A 21,633-nucleotide genomic window follows, 5' to 3' on the forward strand; every position below is an offset into this window, starting at 1 on the left:
ACATTTTTCCTTTTCATATAACTATCTAATTCTCTTTTGAATGCTGCAATTGAAACTGCCTCTACATGTTCTCCAGCAGCGCATTCCAGACGTTAACCACTTGCTGTGTGCAAAAGATTTTCCTCATGTCACTTTTGCTTCTCTTATTAAATACTTTAAATCTGTGCCCTCTCATTCTCGATCCTTTCATGAATGGGAACAGTTTCTCGCTATCTACTCTGGCCATAGAAACACAGTGGCGCAGTGGTTAGCACAGCAACCTCACAGCTCCAGGGACCCGGGTTCAATTCTGGGTACTGCCTGTGCGGAGTTTGCAAGTTCTCCCTGTGACCGCGTGCTCCAGTTTCCTCCAACCGCCAAAGACTTGCAGCTGATAGGTAAATTGGCCATTGTAAATTGCCTCTAGTGTACGTAGGTGGTAGGGAATATGGGATTACTGTAGGGTTAGTATAAATGGGTGGTTGTTGGTCGGCACAGACTCGGTGGGCCGAAGGGCCTGTTTCAGTGCTGTATCTCTAAATAAATAAATAAACATAGAAAATAGGAGCAGGAGTAGGCCATTCGGCCCTTCGAGCCTGCTCCGCCATTCATTATGATCATGGCTGATGATCCAACTCAGTAGCCTGTTCCGGCTTTCACCCCATACCCTTTGATTCCTTTCAACCCAAGAGCTATACCTAACTCCTTTTTGAAAACATACAATGTTTTGGCCTCAAGTGCTTTCTGTGGTAGCGAATTCCACAGGCTCACCACTCTCTGGGTGAAGACATTTCTCCTCATCTCAGTCCTGAAAGGTTTACCCCGTATCCTTAGACTATGACCCCTGTGGCACTTTGACTAAGTGAGGCATCACCCTCACGGTTTCTCTGCCCCCTGGGTCTTTCTTTGTCTCTGTAGGTTCCTGTAAATGCTGTTCGCAACTCTGGTGGGGTGCCTCGAGTGTCTGCATTTACATAGGAGGGGTTGACTGACCGGACAGTCGGGGTTTTCATCCAGGATTCCTTCCAGACTTTCTTTAAGCTACCCTCTTGGTCACTTGTTCCCCTTCTCTATCTAACCTTTTACCAGCCTTGTGCCTACCTGTACCTATTTGTTCTCGGAAGGGACACTTACAATTCACCAGTCCTCTGCTGGAGGGTCCTCCTAACACATTAGGGGTGCAGGTTTCACTGTAGGTTGGGGTTTCCCCTCAACCTGGCACATGTGGCAACTCCTGCAGTACTCCACCACATCTCTGTGGAGCTTTGGCCAGTCAAACTGCTATCTTACGCGGGCTTTGGTCTTTCCTATACCGGCATGTACAGCCACTGTAGTCTCGTGGGCCCTTCTTAATACTTCTCTCTGGTACCTCTGTGGCACCACTAATTGGTGAACTACTGCCCACTTCTTGCTCTCAGGTCTGTGAGGAGAACTGCATTTCCTCATCAGTACCTCATTCTTTAAATAGTAGCAATAGGGACTCCCTCTGCTACTTTCAGACTGGGCAGCCTGTGCTAACTTTCGCAATACTGGGTCGGCTCACTGAGCCTCAGCTAGGGAAAATCCATTTAATTAATTCCCTGGGTCTCCTAACTTTCCAATGAAAGTCTTGGAAAGGCAGATCACATGGTCATCTGCCTACAGTGCCAATGCAGTCTCCTCTGGGGGAGCTGGTTTGATCATGGCCTGATCCACTGCACATTCAGGGAATCTATGGGGGTCCGTCTCCCGCCACTGCCCTGTCTCTCTCAGCTCCTGCGGTCTTTCTTTCACTGCTGGGGGTGGGGGGGGCTACCACCTTTCTTCCGCCAGATCATTACCTAGGAGGTTAACCTCGTTCACAGGCAAACTAGGGGCAGTCCCTATGGTCACCAGTCCCGAAACTAAGTCGCACTCCAGGGGCATTCGGTGTACAGGTACAGTCATACACTGCCCTCCAATACCATTCACCACCATTTTGGTGTTCACTACACTCTCTGGGGGAAAGGTCCGGCCTTTTCCCAGTAAAAGGGATCTAGTGGCCAGTGTCCCTGGGAATCACTATGGCTTGCTTGCCCCACTCGAGGGGTCTGGGGTTACTCTCCCTTCAGACACAAAACCCTCATAACCCTCAGAAACCCTATTAAATTTTCCTGCACTTGCACAGTAGACTTCCTGGGTCTCACTCTTACTGCAGTGAAAGCCATAGCTTGTTCTGCTGTGCTGTCCATCAGGTTCTCTTCTTCACTGAGTGGGTGTGCCCTGATTAACCCTACAGGTTTTCCCTTTAGTTTCCAGCAGTCAGCTCTTAAATGCCCTGCTTTATTACAATGGAAGCACAGAGCTCTCCAGGTCTCACTCTTGCTCACAGCACCTTCCTTTTTGGCTAGAGGAGGGATCCCTGGGTCTCCTGCTTTCCTTTCTCTCCCAGGACTGCCTGGGCGGAGATCACCTTCCCACCCTTTGTCCTTTTCGGATTTGTGGGGGTGATTAGGAAAGATTTTCCCTGGGAAGCCAACTTAGAAATTAAAGCAAACTCATCAGCCAGGACGACCACTTGCCGGGCTCCCTGAAGCCGCTGCTCCTCTACATGGGTCTTGATGGAGAGTGGGAGAGATTGTTTAAATTCCTCTAACAGAATTACTTCTCTGAGATTCTCATAGCTGAGATGTCCTTTAAGAGCCCTCCACCACTGGTCAAAAGCCAGCTACTTACTTCTTTCAAAATCCAGATAAGTTTGATTAGCTTGCCTCTTAAGGGTTCTAAACTTTTGACAATAGGCTTCGGGTACTAACTCATATGCCCTGAGGATAGCATTTTTGCTCAGTGGATAGCATTTTTGCTCAGTTCATAATTCAATGAACTCATCTACCAACAGAGAATAACCCTCATAGGCTTTTCCAGTTAGCTTGCTTTGTAGTAAAAGAGGCCAGGTTTCAGCTGGCCATTTTAGCTGCCTTGCCAGTTTTTCAAAGGACACAAAAAATCTTCTACATCTTCTTCATTGAATTTTGGAATTAGTTGAGCTAGTTTTAACAATTTTGTACCCAGCCCTGAATTATGCTCCTCCATATTGGCCATGCTTTCACTGGGGTTACAAGCCGCTTCAAGGCTCTCTCTTCGCATTTGTTCCAGAATATACTTTCTCTCGCCCTCTCCTCAAATTCAAGTTTCCTCTGTTCCAGTTGTAGCTTTGCAAGCAATACCCTGTTGGGATCGACTTCTAACCCTGTTTCTGCTTCTTCAGATTCAAGGGAAAAATGGTTGGACACTAGCCTAGTAGTTCAGACTTCCTAGTCTTACCATGTACAGTGATCCCACACTGCTCAGCCATTTTCCTCAACTCCTCCATAGACAGCGCTTTTAACTTATCTCAAGTTACTTCATCCTGGCTTAGAGAGCTACCAGCTTCAGTTGTAGAATTGTTAGTATTCAAGCACACACAACCACAAGAAAACCTGTATGGAAATGTTGCTCTTTTTTGATTGGCAACAATTTGGCTTCCCACTTCCAATTTCTCGTTTGTCTGTGGGTCAATTCCAGATGCTAGCACCCGAATTTCTGTTATGACCAAGTGAGAAAGAGGTCTAGGGTTCCCTTTCAGCCTTCACCTGGTCTTACTGTAACAGGGTTTAATTTTAAAGACACGATGTTTTTAGCTCCCCTTTGGTGAATCCTTGTTCACCGCCTTCCAATTATAAGGCAATGAAACCAGCACAAAAAGGCTTTCTTAGTTTTAAAGAAAAGTTGAAATTTATTAAACTTAAACTCTAATTTAGTTAACGCCTACGGATACACACCGCGCCCCACGCTAGCACGCATATGCGATACACACATGCAAATAGAGACAGAAAAGAGCAGAAGAAAAATAAAGTGGAAAGGGTCGAGGCAATATTTGAAGAGTTGTTCTATGGTTCTTCAAGCTCAATATAGAGTCTTTGATTGTAGGTAGATTTTGCTTTTCATCAGGTCCCAGTATTCTTATTAAACCTTATTCGCTGTAGGAGACTTTTCTCTCTTGGGGTTCATGTGTCTTTAGTGGATTGGGGAGATGGGAACAGACAGGAGGGAGATCTTCTTAGTCCAGGAGCAAGAAACTTTCTTCCCAAATGGTTTGTACAAATTCAAAAAATTCAAGTTGCCCAGCAGGTTAGATCATGTCCGTTTGTGTATTCGGCCATCTTAGCAGTCAACCTGGAATGCGATCTCCCCCACCTTCAACGTTTCGTGATCAAAAGTCCACTGTGGGTTGAATGTGTCAGGGAATGGCTGCTTTGTCCTTCCAAACACTGTCTGTAAATAGGCAAATATCTTTTCCAGCCACGGCTGATCTGTTTAACAAGTCCTTTCTTCACTCCAGTAATAGTTTAAAATCAATGTTCATGACAAAATTAATGTGCCTCATTCTTGGCAGGTGGGGGCCTAGCATGACAATATCATCTGCAAACTTTGATATTGTGCCCTGTGCACAAAGTCTAGATCACTAATATATATCAGGAAAAGCAAGGGTCCCAACACTGATCTCTAGGGAACTCCACTGCAAACCTTCCTCCAGCCCGAAAAACACGAACCACTACTCTGTTTCCTGTCACTCAGCCAATTTCGTATCCATGTTGCTCCGGTCCCTTTTATTCTATGAGTTACAAGTTTGCTCACAAGTCTGTTGTGTGGCACAATTTCAAATGCCTTTTGAACGTCCATGTGCACCACATCAACACTCTCTGTTACCTCCTCAAAGAATTCCAGGAAGTTAGTTAAACATGATTTTCCTTTATGGAATCCATGCTGGCTTTCTTTAATTAACTCGCATTTGTCCATGTGACTATTGATTTTGTCACGAATTATTTTTTCCCACTACTGAAGTTAAACTGACCGGCCTGTAGTTGCTGAGCTTATCTTTACACCCTTTTTTGAAGAAGGGTGTATCGTTTGCAACTCTCTAGTCCTCTGGCACCACCCCTGAGTCTAAAGAAGACTGAAAAATTATGGCCAGTGCCTCTGGGATTTCCACCCTCACTTCCCTCACTATCCTTGGATGCATCTCATCTGGTCCTGGTGCTTTATCCACTTTAAGTACAGACAGCTTATCTAATGCTTCCTGTTTATCAATTTTAAACCCCTCTAGTGTTTGACCTAGATCCTCTTAACGTTGCCTGGGTTGCATCTTGTTCCTTGGTAAAGACAGATGCAAAGTATTCATTTAATTAGAATATTAGAGTCAGGAGATAATTATGGCATAGATGAAGATTTCAGCAGCAAATGAGCTGAGGCAGGGGCAGAGACAGGGGATGTTACCGAGGTAGGCGGTCTTAGTTACCAAGAGGATATGGGGTGGGGAGCTCAGCTCGGAGTCCAATAGAACGCCAAGGTTGCCAACAGTCTGGTTCAGCCTCAGACAGTGGCCAGGGAGAGGGATGGAGTCAGTGGCTACAGGACGGAGTGTGGCAGGGACCAAAGACAACAGCTTTGGCCTTCCAAATATGTAATTATATGAGCCAAATAAATTACGTACTGGAGAAAGATCATTTCAAACAAGTGAAATACTAAAAAGAGTGTCCTTACAGCACTGCGGGCAAATTTGTATTAGTTTCAGTGTCACACAATGTGTGAGCAACAAAGCAAGGGAAAGACACAGCCTTACTTTTCTACAGCTGAGCGTTTCTGTGATTTGGATTGGTAATTCAATGCCATCTTGGTTTCCATTCCAGTATATATTGCCACACCTGAAACACAAGCAAACAATATGGGAGGAAAGCAGCAACAGTGACAGGAAACATCACACAAATTCAAACAGATCAAAATCATAATTAGCAGAGAATTAATACCAGCAACTACTGTATCAGACTTTGAACATAGTTCGAACTTAATCCAATAACCTGTAATTAATTTAAGTCGCACAAACATTGTTTCAAATCCCAACAGGCAGTTTATGACAATGTTACAAAGGAAACTAGAATACCAATCAACCAAGAACATGTGAACCCAATGATAAACCTCATGTCACTAACTAGTTCATTGGTACAAATACTGTATCGTACAAAATCAGTACAAACACATACCAGCTATGGGATGAGTAAATGTGTAAAGCAGCAAATATTTCCAACAAGATCTTCAGATTTTACTGCAACTGCACTTTTTCAGCCCTATAACTGAAGAATCATGAGGTCTGACTTTGTACATTGTAAAGACACAGGCACACAAGCAAACTGACCTGGAGCAGCTTCAAATGCAATTTAGTCACATTTAATTTGATTAGCACAAACCGAAAATTGTATTCACCCAAAACACCGCTTGCGACATTTTACTGTGCCAGAGTGTGACGGTGTACTACACACACACCGAACAGAGCCAGACACACACAGTGCGAATGGAGACAGACAGAGCAAACACACACACACACACACACACACACACACACACACACACACACACACACACACACACACACACACACACACACACACACACACAGAGTGGATAATGCAAACAGGATCGTTACCATAAATGTTCTGGGTATTTTTTAGCGTTGCCCCCCTCAGCAGCACATTCTCTGATCCCAAAGGCCTGTAATAAAGTTAAGAACTATTGAGGCAATAAATTCATAAACAATTGCAATTTTTAAGATGACTGTAAACAGATTCTTAGGCATAGGCACTCACTGATGGGCTCTGTAGAGCAGTATGGACAGGCTAAACTAGGCTGGAGAGGATTAGTTATGCAGCAAATGGGCAAAAGGAGTTTACACCTTTTATATTCAATACTTTGATGGGGTTTTTGGAGTGTGTGTGGGGACGGGGACTATATTGCAGATAGGAGAGAAGGAACGTGAAAAGAAATCAGATCAAATACCAAGCAAATGGATCGCCAGGGCGTGGGGGGGGGCTGGGGTTGGGGGAAGACGGATCAACTATTAGTAGAATCTATTAAGGAGGTGATAACAGGACACTTAGAAAATCATAATATGACTGGGAAGAGTCAACATGGATTTATGAAGGGAAACAGTGTTTGGTAAATCTTTTAACAGTTTTTGGAGGATATAACTAAGAGGATGGATAAAGAGCAACCAGTGAATGTAGTATATTTAGATTTTCAAAAAGCATTCTGTTACGAGATGAGAAAAAGATCTAGGGGTTCCCTCTCAGCCTTTGCCTGCTTTAACTGAAACAGGGTTTAATTTTTAATAACACTGTGTTTTAGCCCCGCCCCCAGTGAATCCTTGTTCAACGCTGTCCAATTGTAAGATTTAAACAAGAAAGGTGGAAGTTTATTAATCTTAAACTCCAATTCAGCTAACGGCTACGAATACGCAACGCGACCACACTAACATGCAAATGCGATAAACACAGATAAAGACAGAAAAAGTAGAAAAGTAAAAAGGGGAAAAATTTGAGGCAGTAGATGAATTGCAGTTACAGTCCTTTGAGTTTGATGTTGAGTCTCGGGTTGCCGGTAAGTCTTGCTGTTCGTTGGGGTCCAGTGCACACTTTAACTTGTTTCGAAGTAGGAGTCTTTTCTCTCAAGGTTTACATGTCTTCAGTGGTTCCGGAGGCTTGTCAGAAAGCAAAAGATAGACGGCCAGGAGAGAGGCTGTCTTGTTCCAGGTTCAGTTACAATCTGCAGTCTGACCCCCTAACTGTCCGGAGTTCAAAAAGCTTGGACCAGTAGGTTAGTCATGTGATCAGCTGGTTTAACCACTTCTGTGTTTGTGGATTCTAAAGCTCTCGGTGGGGGGGAGGGGGGGGGGGGGGGTGTAGGGCTGTCTCTTACCCCGACAAGATGTAGATCACCATTGCCCAGCCCAATCTCTGTTAAATAAATCACAGCAATTCTTTTGTCTCTCCAAGCACTGTCTCTTAGTATGCAAATGTTCTTCCAGCCAAGTGTCTGGTGATCGCTTATAAAACAAGTCATTTCTTCACTCCAGCAACAATTTTAAATTAACTGTCATATGGCAAAATTAATATGCCTCATTCTTTCTTTTTATTCATTCAGGGATGTAGTGTTGCTGGCTAGGCCAGCATTTATTGCCCATCCCTAATTGCCCTTGAGAAGGTGGTGGTGAGCTGCCTTCTTGAACCGCTGCAATCCATTTGGGGTAGGTATACCCACAGTGCTGTTGGGAAGTGAGTTTCAGGATTTTGACCCAGTGACAGTGAAGAAACGGCGATATAGTTCCAAGTCAGGATGGTGTATGACTTGGACGGGAACTTGTAGGTGGTGGTGTTCCCGTGCACTTGCTGCCCTTGTCCTTCTAGTTGGTAGAGGTCGCGGGTTTGGAAGGTGCTGTCTAAGGAGCCTTGGTGCATTGCTGCAGTGCATCTTGCAGATGGTACACACTGCTGCCACTGTGCGTCGGTGGTGGAGGGAGTGAATCTTGTAGATGGGATGCCAATCAAGCGGGCTGCTTTGTCCTGGATGGTGTCGAGCTTCTTGAGTGTTGTTGGAGCTGCACCCATCCAGGCAAGTGGAGAGTATTCCATCACACTCCTGACTTGTGCCTTGTAGATGGTGGACAGGCTTTGGGGAGTCAGGAGGCGAGTTACTCGCCTCAGGATTCCTAGCCTCTGACCTGCTCTTGTAGCCACGGTATTTATATGGCTACTCTAGTTCAGTTTCTGGTCAATGGTAGCGCCTAGGATGTTGATAGTGGGGATTCAGCAATGGTCATGCTGTTGAATGTCAAGGGGAGATGGTTAGATTCTGTCTTGTTGGAGATGGTCATTGCCTGGCACTTGTGTGGCGCAAATGTTACTTGCCACTTATCAGCCCAAGCCTGGCTATTGTCCATGTCATGCTGCATTTCTATACGGACTGGCAGGTGGGGCTTTTCATGAAAATTAAATAAAGGTGCCACATAACAGGTTATTACACAAAATTAGGGCTCATGAGATTGAGGCCAATATGTTAGCATGGATTAACAAACAGAAAGCAGAAAGTAGGGATAAATAGGTCATTTTCAGGTAGGGCAGGCTGTAACTAGTGGAATACTGTAAGGGCCCGAGTTTGAGCCTCATCTATTTACAATCTGTATCAAATGACTGAGATGAGAGCATTGAGTCTAATGTGAGCAAATTTGCTGACAATACTAAGTTCGGTGGAAATAAAGCTGCGAGGAGGATGCAAAGAGGCTGCAAAAGGAGTTAGAGAGGTTAAGTGAATGGGTAAGAACATGGCAGGTGGAATATAAGGTGGAAAAGTGTGAAGTTAGCCACTTTGGTCAGAATAGAAAAAAGACTGGGAGATGTTGGTATTGAGAGAGATCTGGTTGCTCTTTAGCTCCGCCTTTATGGCGAGTCGAAGAGACTTAGTAGATGGCAGGAAAAAAGACAGAGGCGCAAGGGGAGAGCCAACTGTGTAACAGCCCCGACAAACAAATTTCTCTGCAGCACCTGTGGAAGAGCCTGTCACTCTAGAATTGGCCTTTATAGCCACTCCAGGCGCTGTTTCACAAACCACTGACCACCTCCAGGCGCTTATCCATTGTCTCTCGAGATAAGGAGGCCAAAGAAAGAAAGAAGAAAGAAAGGTTGCTCTTGTACATGAATCACAAGAAGTCAACATGCTGGTACAGTAAACGATTAGGAAGGCAAATGGTAAGTTATCCTTTAATACAAAGGAATTGGATTATAAGAGCAACTAAGTTTTACTGCAATTATATAGGGCCTTGGTGAGACCACACCTGGAGTATTGTGTACAGTTTTGGGCTCTTTACCTAAGGGAGGATATACCTGCCTTGGAGGGAGTGCAATCAAGGTTCACTGGGCTGATTCCTGGAGGACTGGAGAGATTGAGGAGATAAGGCTTATATTCCTTGGAGTATAGAAGAACGCGAGGTGATTGCATGGAAAAATAAAATTCTTAAGTGACTTGACACAATAGACGCTGGATGATTGTTTCCCCTGGGTGGGGAATCTAGAACACAAGTCACAGTCTCAGAATAAGGGGCCAAGCATTGAGGACTGAGATGAAGAGAAAGTTTTGCACTCAAAAGGCTGTGAACCTTTGGAATTGAATATGTTCAAGCTAGAGGTCAAAAGATTTTTGATACTAAGGGAAGGATGAGATACGGGGATAGTGCAGGAAGGTGTAGCTGAGGTAAAAGATGATCTTACTGAATGGCGGAGCAGGCTCAAGGGGTCAATTGGCTGATTCCTGCTCCTATTTCTTACGTTTTAATTTCAGATGCGGGGAGGGTGGGGGAAAAAAGTCACCAGAGGCGAGGCACCTTATGGGTGTTGTTCTTGTCAGTTTGAGGGAATTCCCAATTGACCTATGCCATTTTGCAGGTTCTTTATTTAATTTATTACTATACAGGAATATTAAATATAGATCTTAAAACAGACATTAAATATTTGAGGAGAATAAACTGAGTTCCACTTACCGCGCAATAGGTCCCTCTGTCTCATGATAAATATTGATCCGGCCAACAAAACTGCAGGTAAAAACATCCCAAGCATTGTCATTAGCAGAGTGATTTGGGAGTTAGAGAATGAGTCCCAATTCCGAAAGATTTCCCAGCAGTGTCGGGGGAGTGCAGGAATTAGAACAATCCCCATTGCCATGCCCTCCTCCTGATGCAGCCAGTGGAGATGGGATGGCCGTATGTGTTGCTGCCTCTTTCTGATGGACTCATTGGGCAACTGATGCTGCCAAGTAAAGGTTCAAAATATTTTCAGTCCTCAACATGTTTCAATGAGAAGCAACTACACTGGAAAACCCTGAAATTCACAGGAGGCAGGAGGGCCTTGGAGAGTCGCCTTACACAGAGCATCCTGAGCCATCAGACAGGGATTCAGAAAGACTGAGGTGGGCAGTGCTAGGGTAGAGGTGTGGGGGCTGACCTGGGGAGATTCAGATTTAATCACATCCCACATTTAAAGCAAAATACACAATAGGTTTGAAAGAGAAAAGTGGATAAAGCAAAATCTGAAAGACTCTGGGAAAAAGTCAAATTGGAGAGCTCTTTCAGGGAAAGGCACTGGCAAAATGAGCCAAATCGCCTCGTTCTATACTGCAAAATTCTATAATTCTGTTTGGGATTTTCCTACCAAGGTTCAGGCTGACCTGATAGGGGCTTTGATTCCAGAATAAGATGAATAATGATGGATAATTTGGCCAGTTGGCAGATAATGAGAAGATAGAAATACAAAATGATCACAAATAGAACGGAGAAGTGAGAAAAATATTTCTTGACACAAGGTGGTTAGACTGTAAAATTCTGTCACACGTCCCATGAATTCTTAGAATCAAAGAATGGTTTACAATACAGAAGGAGGCCATTCAGTCCATCTTGTCCACATTGGCTCTTTGCACGAGCAACTCAGCTAGTCCCACTCACCCTTTACCCATAATCCTGCAGATTTTCTCCCTCTTCAGGTGCTTATCCAATTCCCTTTTGAAAGCCCCAATGGCATCTGGCACCACCACACTCTCAGACAGTGCATTCCAGATCCATTCACTGCACTACACCCTCATGTCACCATTGGTTCTTTTGCCAATCACCTGATATTGGTGTCCTCTGGTTCTTGATCCTTCGACAAATAGTTTCTCCCTATCCACTCTGTCCAGACCCCTCATGATTTTGAACACCTTCATTAACCTTCTCTTTGCTAAAGAGAACAGCCTCAGCTTCTCCAATCTATCCTTGTAACTAACATCCTTCATCCTTAGAACCTTTTCTGCACCCTTCTCCATGTTGAACAGCACTTGAAGGAAGCATTGAGGGTGGCAAGGGCTTAGAATGTACTCTGGGTGGGGGACTTCAATGTCGAGCATCAAGAATGGCTCATGACTGACCGAGCTGGCCGAGTCCTAAAGGATATAGCTGCTGGACTGGGTTTGTGGCAGGTGGTGAGGGAACCAAGAGGGAAAAACATACTTGACCTCATTCTCACCAATCCACCTGCCGCAGATGCATCTGTCCATGACAGCATTGGTAGGAGTGACCACCGCACAACCCTTGTGGAGACAACATCCCGCCTTCACATTGAGGATACCGTCCATGGTGCGTGGCACTACCACTGTGCTAAATGGGATAGATTCAGAATAGATCTAGCAATGCAAAACTGGGCATCCATGAGGCGCTGTGGGCCATCAGCAGCAGCAGAATTGTACTCAACCACAATCTGTAACCTCATGGCGCAGCACATACCCCACTTTACCATTACCAACAAGCTACGGAACTCACCCTGGTTCAAATGAAGAGTGCAGAAGGGCATGCCAGGAGCAGCACCAGGCATGCCTCAAAATGAGGGGTCAACCTGGTGAAGCTGCAATACAATATTCAGCACCATTCGCAACTACTCAGATACTGCTACTTGCATGCCAAACTGCGTAAGCAGCAATGATAGAGCTAAACAATCCCATAACCAACGGATCAGATCGAAGCTCTGCAGTCCTGCCACATCCAGTCGTGAATCGTGGTTGAGAATTAAACAACTAACTGGAGGAGATGCCACAAATATCCCCATCCTCAATGGGGGAGCCCGGCACATCAATGCAAAAGATAACGCTGAAGCATTTGCAACAATCTTCAGCCAGATGTACCGAGGGGATGATTCATCTCGACCTCCGCCTGAAGTCCCCAGCATCGCAGATGCCAGTCTTCAGCCAATTCGATTCACACCAGGTGATATCAAGAAACAACTGAAGGCATTGGATATTGCAAAGGCTATGGGCCCTGACAACATTCTGAAAATAGTACTGAAGACCTGTGCTCCAGAACTTTCCATGCCCATAGCCAAGCTGTTCCAGTACAGCTACAACACTGACATTTAGTTTAGTTTAGAGATACAGCACTGAAACAGGCCCTTCGGCCCACCGAGTCTGTGCCGACCATCAACCACCCATTTATACTAATCCTACACTAATCCCATATTCCTATCACATCCCCACCTGTCCCTATATATTTCCCTACCACCTACCTATACTAGGGGCAATTTATAATGGCCAATTAACCTATCAACCTGCAAGTCTTTGGCATGTGGGAGGAAACCGGAGCACCCGGAGGAAACCCACGCAGACACAGGGAGAACTTGCAAACTCCGCACAGGCAGTACCCAGAATCGAACCCGGGTCCCTGGAGCTGTGAGGCTGCGGTGCTAACCACTGCGCCACTGTGCCGCCCCAGCAACGTGGGAAATTGCCCAGTTATGTCCTGTACACAAAAAGCAGGACAAGTCCAACCCGGCCAATTACCGCCCCATCAGCCTACTCTCAATCATCAGTAAAGTGATGGAAGGTGTCATCAACAGTCCCATTAAGCAGCACTTGCTTAGCAATAACCTGCTCAGTGATGCTCAGTTTGGGTTCCTCCAGGGCCACTCAGCTCCAAACCTCATTACCTTGGTTCAAACATGGACAAAAGAGCTGAACTCAAGAAGTGAGGTGAGAGTGACTGCCTTTGAAATCAAGACAGCATTTGACCAAGGATGGCATCAAGGAGCCCTAGCAAAACTGGAGTCAATGGGAATCAGGGGGAAAACTCTTTGCTGGTTGGAGTCATACCTAGCGCAAAGGAAGATGGCTGTGGTTGTTGGAGGTCAATCATCTCCGCTCCAGGACATCACTGCAGGAGTTCCTCAGGGTAGTGTCCTAGGCCCAACCATCTTCAGCTGCTTCATTAGTGACCTTCCTTCAATCATAAGGTCAGAAGTGGGGATGTTCGCTGATGATTGCACAATGTTCAGCACCATTCGCGAGTCCTCAGATACTCAAGCAGTCAGTGTAGAAATGCAGCAAGATCTGGACAATATCCAGGCTTGGGCTGATAAGAGACAAGTAACATTCGCACCACACAAGTGCCAGGCAATTACCAACTCCAACAAGAGAGAATCGAACCATCTCCCCTTGACATTCAATGGCATTACGATCGCTAAATCCACCACTATCATCCTGGGGGTTACCACTGACCAGAAACTGAACTGGAGTAGCCAAATAAATACCATGGCTGCAAGAGCAGGTCAGAGGCTAGGAATCCTGTGGCGACTTACTCACCTCCTGAATCCCCAAAGCCTGTCCACCATCTACAAGGCATTAGTCAGGAGTGTGATGGAATACTCTCCACTTGCCTGGATGGGTGCAGCTCCAACAACACTCAAGAAGCTCCACACCATCCAGGATTGCTTGACCCCCATCCACAAACATTCACTCCCTCCACCACCAACGCACAATGGTAGCGTACCATTGCGTACCATCCACATGATGCACAGCAGCAATGCAACAAGACTCCTTAGACAGCACCTTCCAAACCTGCGACCTCTACCACCTAGAAGGATAGGGCAGTAAATGCATGGGAACACCACCATCTGTAAGTTCCCCTCCATCCTGACTTGGAACTATATCGCATGGACTGTAGCAGTTCAAGAAGGCAGCTCACCACCACCTTCTCAAGGGCAATTAGGGATGGGCAATTAAACGCTGGCCTAGCTAGCAATGTCCACATCCCACGAATGAATAAAAAAAAAAAAAACCTCTCTAAAGCCTTCACATCCTTCCGAAAGTGTGGTGCCCAGAACTGGACACAATATTCCAGTTGAGACCAAACAGTATTTTATACAAGTTTATCATAACTTCCATGCTTTTGTACTCTATGCCTCTATTTATAAAGCCCGGGATCGCGAATGCTGTATTAACTGCTTTCACAACCTACCCTGCCACCTTCAACAATTTGTACACATATACCCCAGGTCTTTCTGTTCCTGCCGTCCCTTTAGAATTGTACTCTTTATTTTATCTTGCCTCTCCTCTTTCTCCCTCCCAAAATGAATCACTTTGCACTTCCCTGCATTAAATTTCATCTGTCACGTGTCTGCCCATTCCACCAGCTGTCTATGTCCTCTTGAAATCTATCACTATCTTCCTCACAGTTCATAATACTTCCAAGTTTTGTGTCATCAGCAAATTTTGAAATTGTGCCCCATATAACCAAGTCTAGATCATTTATATCAAGAAAAGCAATGGTCCTAGTACTGATCCCTGGGAAACCTCACTGTCTACCTTCATCCAGTCCAAAATGTAATCGTCCACCACTATTCTATTTCCTCTCACTCAGCCACCTTCATATCCATGCTGCCACTGCGCCTTTTATTCAATGGGCTTCCACTTTGCTGACATGTCTGTTTGGTGGCACTTTACCAAATGCCTTTTGGAAATCTATGTACACATCAACTGCATTGCCCTCATCAACCCTCTCTGTTACCTCATCAAAAGGCTCAATCAGGTTTAACACGATTTGCAAGAATTTGTGTAAAAAAATGCAATTGCTTCTTGGAAAAAAAGGATTACTAAAAATGATAGGGAATGAGCAGGAGAGTAGGATTAGACTGGGTGAGATATTAAAGGGTTACAGGGAGTGGGAAGGGCCGGTGGGGCTGGGGGTGGTGGTAGAGTGGAATTTGACTTGTCGGAATATAGTAAAATGTCTGTGTAACAATAGAGGTGAAACTGAGTTTGAAAAATTGGCAGATACTCCGCTCAGTCAGTGAACTGCGAGATCAATAAGCGGGGTCGCACTTTATTGCTTAACCAGCTGGGAATATAAAGGCCAGGTTGTCAGATTACTATCACAAACACCATCAGTAACCCAACAACTGGATACTAAAAAGTTAGATCCCAGCAGGAACAGACACCTCCCAACCCTTGCCTGCAGTTTTGCACTAAGATTTGATATCCATGCTGAGACTCACTTGTAAAGATCAGGCTGTGGCTGTTCACATTCAATTGTAGCATTCAAGGTGTCCACGTCTGCCTCAGTTCGCAAAGTTTTCGTATCTTGAACAGCTTGGTAAGTCTGAAGGACGAAAGCAAATCTGTAAATTGGAACAGCCACATGAATACAGTGGCTACAACAGCAAGTCAGCAGCTGGGAATTCTGTGTCAAGTAACCCACCTCCTGACCACGCACCCCCCCACCCCCAAAGCCTGTCCACCATCTACACAGCACAAGTCAGGAGAAAGATGGAATACTCTAGACTTGCCTGGATGAGTGCAGCTCCAACAACACTCAAGAAGTTAGACACCATCCAGGATAAAGCATCCCGCTTGATCGACACCTCATCCACCACCTTAAACACACACTCCCTCCACCACCGACGTACAGTAACAGAAGTGTGTACTAACTACAAGATGTACTGCAGCACCTCACCACACCTCCTTCAAAAGCATCTTCCAAACCTGCGACCTCTACCACCTAGAAGGGCAAGGGTAGCAGATTCATGGGAACATCACAACCTGCAAGGTCCCCTCCAAGCCACACACCAACCTGCCTTGGAACTATATCGCCGTTCCTTCACTGTTACTGGATCAAAATCCTGGAACTCCCCTCCTAACAGCACTGTGGGTGTATCCGCACCACGTGAACTGTAGCAGTTCAAGGTGGCGGCTCACCACCACCAACTCAAGAGAAGCAATTCAGGATGGGAAACAAATGCTGGCCTTGCCAGTGACGTCCACATCCCATGAAACGAATAAAAACATCTGTCCTCTGACATCCAAAGCTGCCTGAGGCATAAATCCCATCCAGCATCTTCCTCAACTATGTTGCTGCACATTAAGTCACTAGCACAGAACTTGCATTATTAGCTGAACAGACACAAACTGTGGGGAATCTTTATGGGGAAATCAGTGAAACGCAACTTTAAAAAGTTACCATCTTTTCATATGGTTTCAATGATGCATGATCAGAAGGCAAATCGAGAGCTCTTTGTACAAAATATTTATTTATTTTATTTATTTACAGGCCCACAGAGTCTGAGCCGACCATCAACCACCCATTTATACTAATCCTACATTAATCCCATATTCCTACCACATCCCCAACTTCCCTCAATTCCCCTATCACCTACCTAAATTTATAATGGCCAATTTACCTATCAGCTGCAAGTCTTTGGCTGTGGGAGGAAACCGGAGCACCCGGCAAAAACCCACACGGTCACAGGGAGACTCCGCACAGGCAGAACCCAGAATTGAACACAGGTCGCTGGAGCTGTGAGGCTGCGGTGCTAACCACTGCGCCACTGTGCCGCCCAGCTACACACACTAGTTAACATTACAAGTATTTCTGGTTACACATTTGTTAACAATTCTAATCTGAAACTTTAAAAGACAACATCAAAAAAGATTTTCTGCTCTTAGACCAGAATGTAAAATACTTCAAGCATCAAAATGGGACAGATAATGAGCCAAAGTCATACATTAATGACATTTAAAGAAATAAAATGCTGCAGCTTGGTCTGAAATCCAGCCAGTCCAAATATAAGTTTCCTTATTTAGTTCTCAGAAAATTGACAAAGACATATACCACTGTTGAAAAAAAGTTTGCATTTTATAATTTTACATTGATGCCAAAGAGTATACAGAGTAGGATAAGGCAAAAAAGGGAAGCTTATGTCTGATAGAGAGAGCTCAATACTGCAGAAAGCCTCAAGGAGTGTAGAAAGTGCAGGCAAGAAGCAGAGAGGGCATGAAAAAATATTGGCAAGAAAAATCAAGGAAAACCCAAAGATGTTTTATAAATGCATAAAGTGCAAGAGGATAACTAAGGAAAAAGAGCAGGGCCAATGAGACACCAAAGAGATAACTTGTGTGTGGAAGCGGAAAATGTGGGCGTGGTTCTTAGTGAATACTTTGCATCTGTTTTCACCAAAGAGGGGGAAATGCAAACGTTATAGTTAAGGAGGAGGAGCGTGTAATATTGGATCGGATAAACATAGTGAGGGGTGAAATAGTAAGGTGTTTAGCAAGTCACGAATAGATGCGTACCACCTGTAAATTGTGTTTTGTGCATTTGAGTAGGAATGTCAACTGCCATTTTATACAGCATGTTTTGAGTCTTACTTTTCTGTTCCACTTGTTAAAATGGAGGAGGGAGATCATGTGGTACAGCTTGACCAAGATACCACCTTTTTCAGCCTGCTGAATTTGAAACTGTAGCAGTTGACGAAATATTGAGTTCAGAAGAGACACCTGCCTAGAAGAAGCCATAGCCTGCCTGAAGCTGCATCGACTTCTAATGCCTTTTCAACAAGAAAAATTAAAAAGATGCCACAATTAGAAAAGATTCCAGCCAGAAAAATTAACAAGAAGACAAGCTGCAGAAACCACAGGAAAGTCTGATTTCTACCAGTTTCCTCTCTGTCCAAAAGAAGGTGACTTCAGTAATCTAGCTGCCTCCAGTTATATCCGAGAGTGCCAGAAGCAAAAGAAATTGTCAGAGAAGAGGTTTTCTCAGTGACTCCTTCCCCTACCCAGCATTTCCAGTCAGTGACCTCCATTTTGGACTTTTTGTGTTATTTTAAAAGGACTGTAGTTTTTACTGAAAGCCATGTTAGCTAGTAGTTAAGATAACTTTCTATTTAGTATATGTCTTTGCCTTCTTCTGCCTTTAACCTTTCCCTGAGTGTTTGTAAGCATGCATGGCGAAGTTAAATCCCTTCCCAAGTTTAAGGGTATATTAATAAACCCTACTTCTTTGTTTTAACTTTAACAACCATGTTGTTGTTGCGGTCATATATTGTTAGGGTTTAAGGGAGGGTAAGAAATTCAATTACTAATCTATTTATAGACAGGTGGTTGGGAAAACAGGAAAAGTTGTTCAGAGAAAAAAAAAATATCTACCTGTTCGTAACACGCATCTTTGCGAGAAGCAAGGGAGGAAATAGCAGAGGCTCTGACCACCATTTTCCAATCCTCTGGTGCCAGAGGACTGCTAATGTTCTACTGTTGTTTAAAAAGGGAGGAAGGGAATGACTGAGTAATTACAGGTCAGTCAGCCGAACCTCAGTGGTGGGCAAATTATTGTAAATTCTGAGGGAGAGGATAAATCTTCATTTAGAAAGGCACAGATTATTCAGTCAGCATGGATTTGTTGAGGGAAGGTTGTATATGCCTAACTTAATTGATTTTTTTAAGGACATAAACAAAGAGGATTGATGAGGGTAGCACCTTTCATGTTGTCTACATGGATTTTCGCAAGGCTTTTGACAAGGACCCACATGGTAGACTTGCCAGAAAAGAGCCCATAGAATTCCAAGTGGCAAGCTGGATCCAAAATTGACTCAGTGGCAAGAAACACAAGGTCAATGGGTTTTTGTGACGGAAAGGCTGTTTCCAGTGGGGTTCTGCAGGGCTCAGGACTGGGTCCCTTGCTTCTCATGGTATGTATCAATGATTTATACTTAAATATAGGTGACATGATTAAGAAAGTTGCAGATGATGAAAAAAAAATTGGCCATGTGGTTAATAGTGAGTAAGAAAGCTATAGTTTGCAGGAAGATATCAAGGGACTGGTCAGGTGGGCAGAGAAGTGGCAAATTCAATCTGGAGGAGTATGAGGGAATGTATTTGGATAGGGCAAACATCGCAAGAGAATGCACAATAAATGGTAGGATACTAAGTGTACAGGAGCAGAGGGACCTCGCAGTGTATGTTTATAGATCCCTGAAGGTAGCAGGACCTGTAGATAAGGTGGTTAAGATATACGGGAAACTTTCCTTTAATAACCGAGGCTAAGGATACAAGAGCAGGGAGGTTATGCCATAACTGTATAAGATACTAGTTAGACCACAGCTGAAGAGCTGTATACAGCTCTGCTAAGCACATTATAGCAAAGGTGTGATTGCATTAGAGAGGATATATGGCAGATTTATGACAGTGTTGCCATACTGAAGAATTTTAACAAAGAGGAAAGACTGGATAAGCTGGGGTTGTTTTTTTTTTGGAACAGAGGAGGCTGAGGGGAGATTTAATCGAGGTGTTTACAATTATGAGCAGACTAGATAGATGCTTCCTATCTACTCTAATTCCCTTTGCAGAGAGGTCAATAACGAGGGGATATAGATTTGAAGTAATTGGCAGAAATATTAGAGGGGATTAGAAAGGGTGGTGGAGGCAGAAACCCTCACCGCAGGTAAAGAATACTTGTATGTGTCATAAATGTTATGAAAGTGCTTCCATTATTTTTAATATTTTATTTTTTGAGGACTGGTGTTAAAACTGAAAAGATATCACAGATGTGTTTTTTTTTAAACCAAGTTCACCAACAGGACAAGATTTTGTTTGACTTAAACGCCCAAATAGAGGTAAATGGGTATGATCTAATTGCCATAACAGAAATGTGACTATAGGGTGACCAAGACTGGGAACTGAATATTCAAGGATATTCGACATTTAGGAAGGACAGGCAAAAAGGAAAAGGCGGTGGTGTTGTGCTGATAATAGGGGATGGGATCAGTAAGGGAGGATCTCAAATGAGAAGAACAAAATGTGGAATCTGTTTGGGTGGAGCTAAGAAATGGCAAGGAGCAGCAAACATTGATAGGAGTTGTTATAGGCTACCAAACAGTAGTGGTAGTGTGGGACATGGTATTAATCAGGAGATTAGAGAAGCATGTAGCATGGGTAATACAGTAATCATGGGGGAGTTCAATCTACGTATAGATTGGGTAAACCTAATGAGCACGGGTCTATGTTGTGTTAAGGATGGTTTTCTAGAGCAGTATGTTGAGGAACCGACTAGAGAACAGGTTAGTTTAGATCTAATATTATGTAATGAGAAAGGGCTAACTAATAATCTTGTTATAAAAGAACCTTTAGGGATGATTGACCATAATATGATGGAATTTTACATTATGCTTGAAAGTGAGGTAGTTCAATCTGAAGCCAGGGTATTAAATTTGAACAAAGGAAATCATAAAGATAATGGAGAAATTAATGGGGCTGAAGATTGATAAGTCCAGGACCTGATATTCCACATCCCAGAGTGTTGAAAGAGGTAGCTTTCGAGATAGTGGATACATTGGTGATCATCTTCCAAAATTCTATTGATTCTGGAGTGGTTCCTGCAAATTGGAAGGTCGCAAATGTCACCCGACAATTTAAGGTAAAGAGAGAGAAAACAGGGAATTACAGACCTGTTAGCCTTACATCAGTCATTGGGAAAATGCCAGAATCTATTCTAAAGGATGTGATAAATGGACACTTGAATAATAATGATCTGACTGGGTATAGTCAACATGGATTTATGAACAGGAAATCATGTTTGACAAACCTGTTGGAGTTTTTTGAGGATGTTACTAACAGAATTGATTAAGGGGAGTCGGTGGACATGGTATATTTGGATTTTCAGAAGGTCTTTGATAAAGTCCCCCACAGGAGGTTGGTTAGCAAAATTAAAGCACATGGGATAGGAGGTAATATACTAGCATGGATTAAGGATTGGTTAACAGGCAGAAAAAGGAGAGTAGGAATAAACGGGTCACTCTCGCATTGACAGGCTGTGACTAGTGAGGTACCGCAAGGATCAGTGCTTGGGCCCCAGCTGTTCACAATATATATCAATGATTTGGATGGGGGGACCAAATGTAGTATTTCTCACTTCGCAGATGACACAAAACTAGGTGGGAAGTCCAAAGTACGGAAAGTCCTCATCAGGGAACTCCTCTTTGCTGACGATGCTGCTTTAACATCTCACACTGAAGAGTGCCTGCAGAGTCTCATCGACAGGTTTGCGGCTGCCTGCAATGAATTTGGCCTAACCATCAGCCTCAAGAAAACGAACATCATGGGGCAGGACGTCAGAAATGCTCCATCCATCAATATTGGCGACTACGCTCTGGAAGTGGTTCAAGAGTTTACCTACCTAGGCTCAACTATCACCAGTAACCTGTCTCTAAATGC

The 21,633-nt window shown here is 44.1% G+C and overlaps 1 protein-coding gene across 5 annotated transcripts in view; it reads right to left on the reverse strand.

Moving 5' to 3' along the window:
- atp11a (ATPase phospholipid transporting 11A) overlaps nt 1–21,633 on the reverse strand; it is a 249,630-nt gene that overhangs the window by 164,531 nt on the left and 63,466 nt on the right. For all 5 annotated transcript variants that reach the window (XM_068034156.1, XM_068034155.1, XM_068034157.1 and 2 more), the window contains exons 7-10: nt 15,645–15,748; nt 10,340–10,390; nt 6,458–6,522; nt 5,600–5,681 (exon numbers count right to left, since the gene is read on the reverse strand). In XM_068034156.1, the coding sequence (XP_067890257.1) occupies nt 5,600–5,681; nt 6,458–6,522; nt 10,340–10,390; nt 15,645–15,748 (302 nt within the window). The remainder of the gene's footprint in view (nt 1–5,599; nt 5,682–6,457; nt 6,523–10,339; nt 10,391–15,644; nt 15,749–21,633) is intronic.

This window comes from Heterodontus francisci, chromosome 6 (genome assembly GCF_036365525.1).
Source record: "Heterodontus francisci isolate sHetFra1 chromosome 6, sHetFra1.hap1, whole genome shotgun sequence".
NCBI classification, from domain to species: domain Eukaryota; kingdom Metazoa; phylum Chordata; class Chondrichthyes; order Heterodontiformes; family Heterodontidae; genus Heterodontus; species Heterodontus francisci.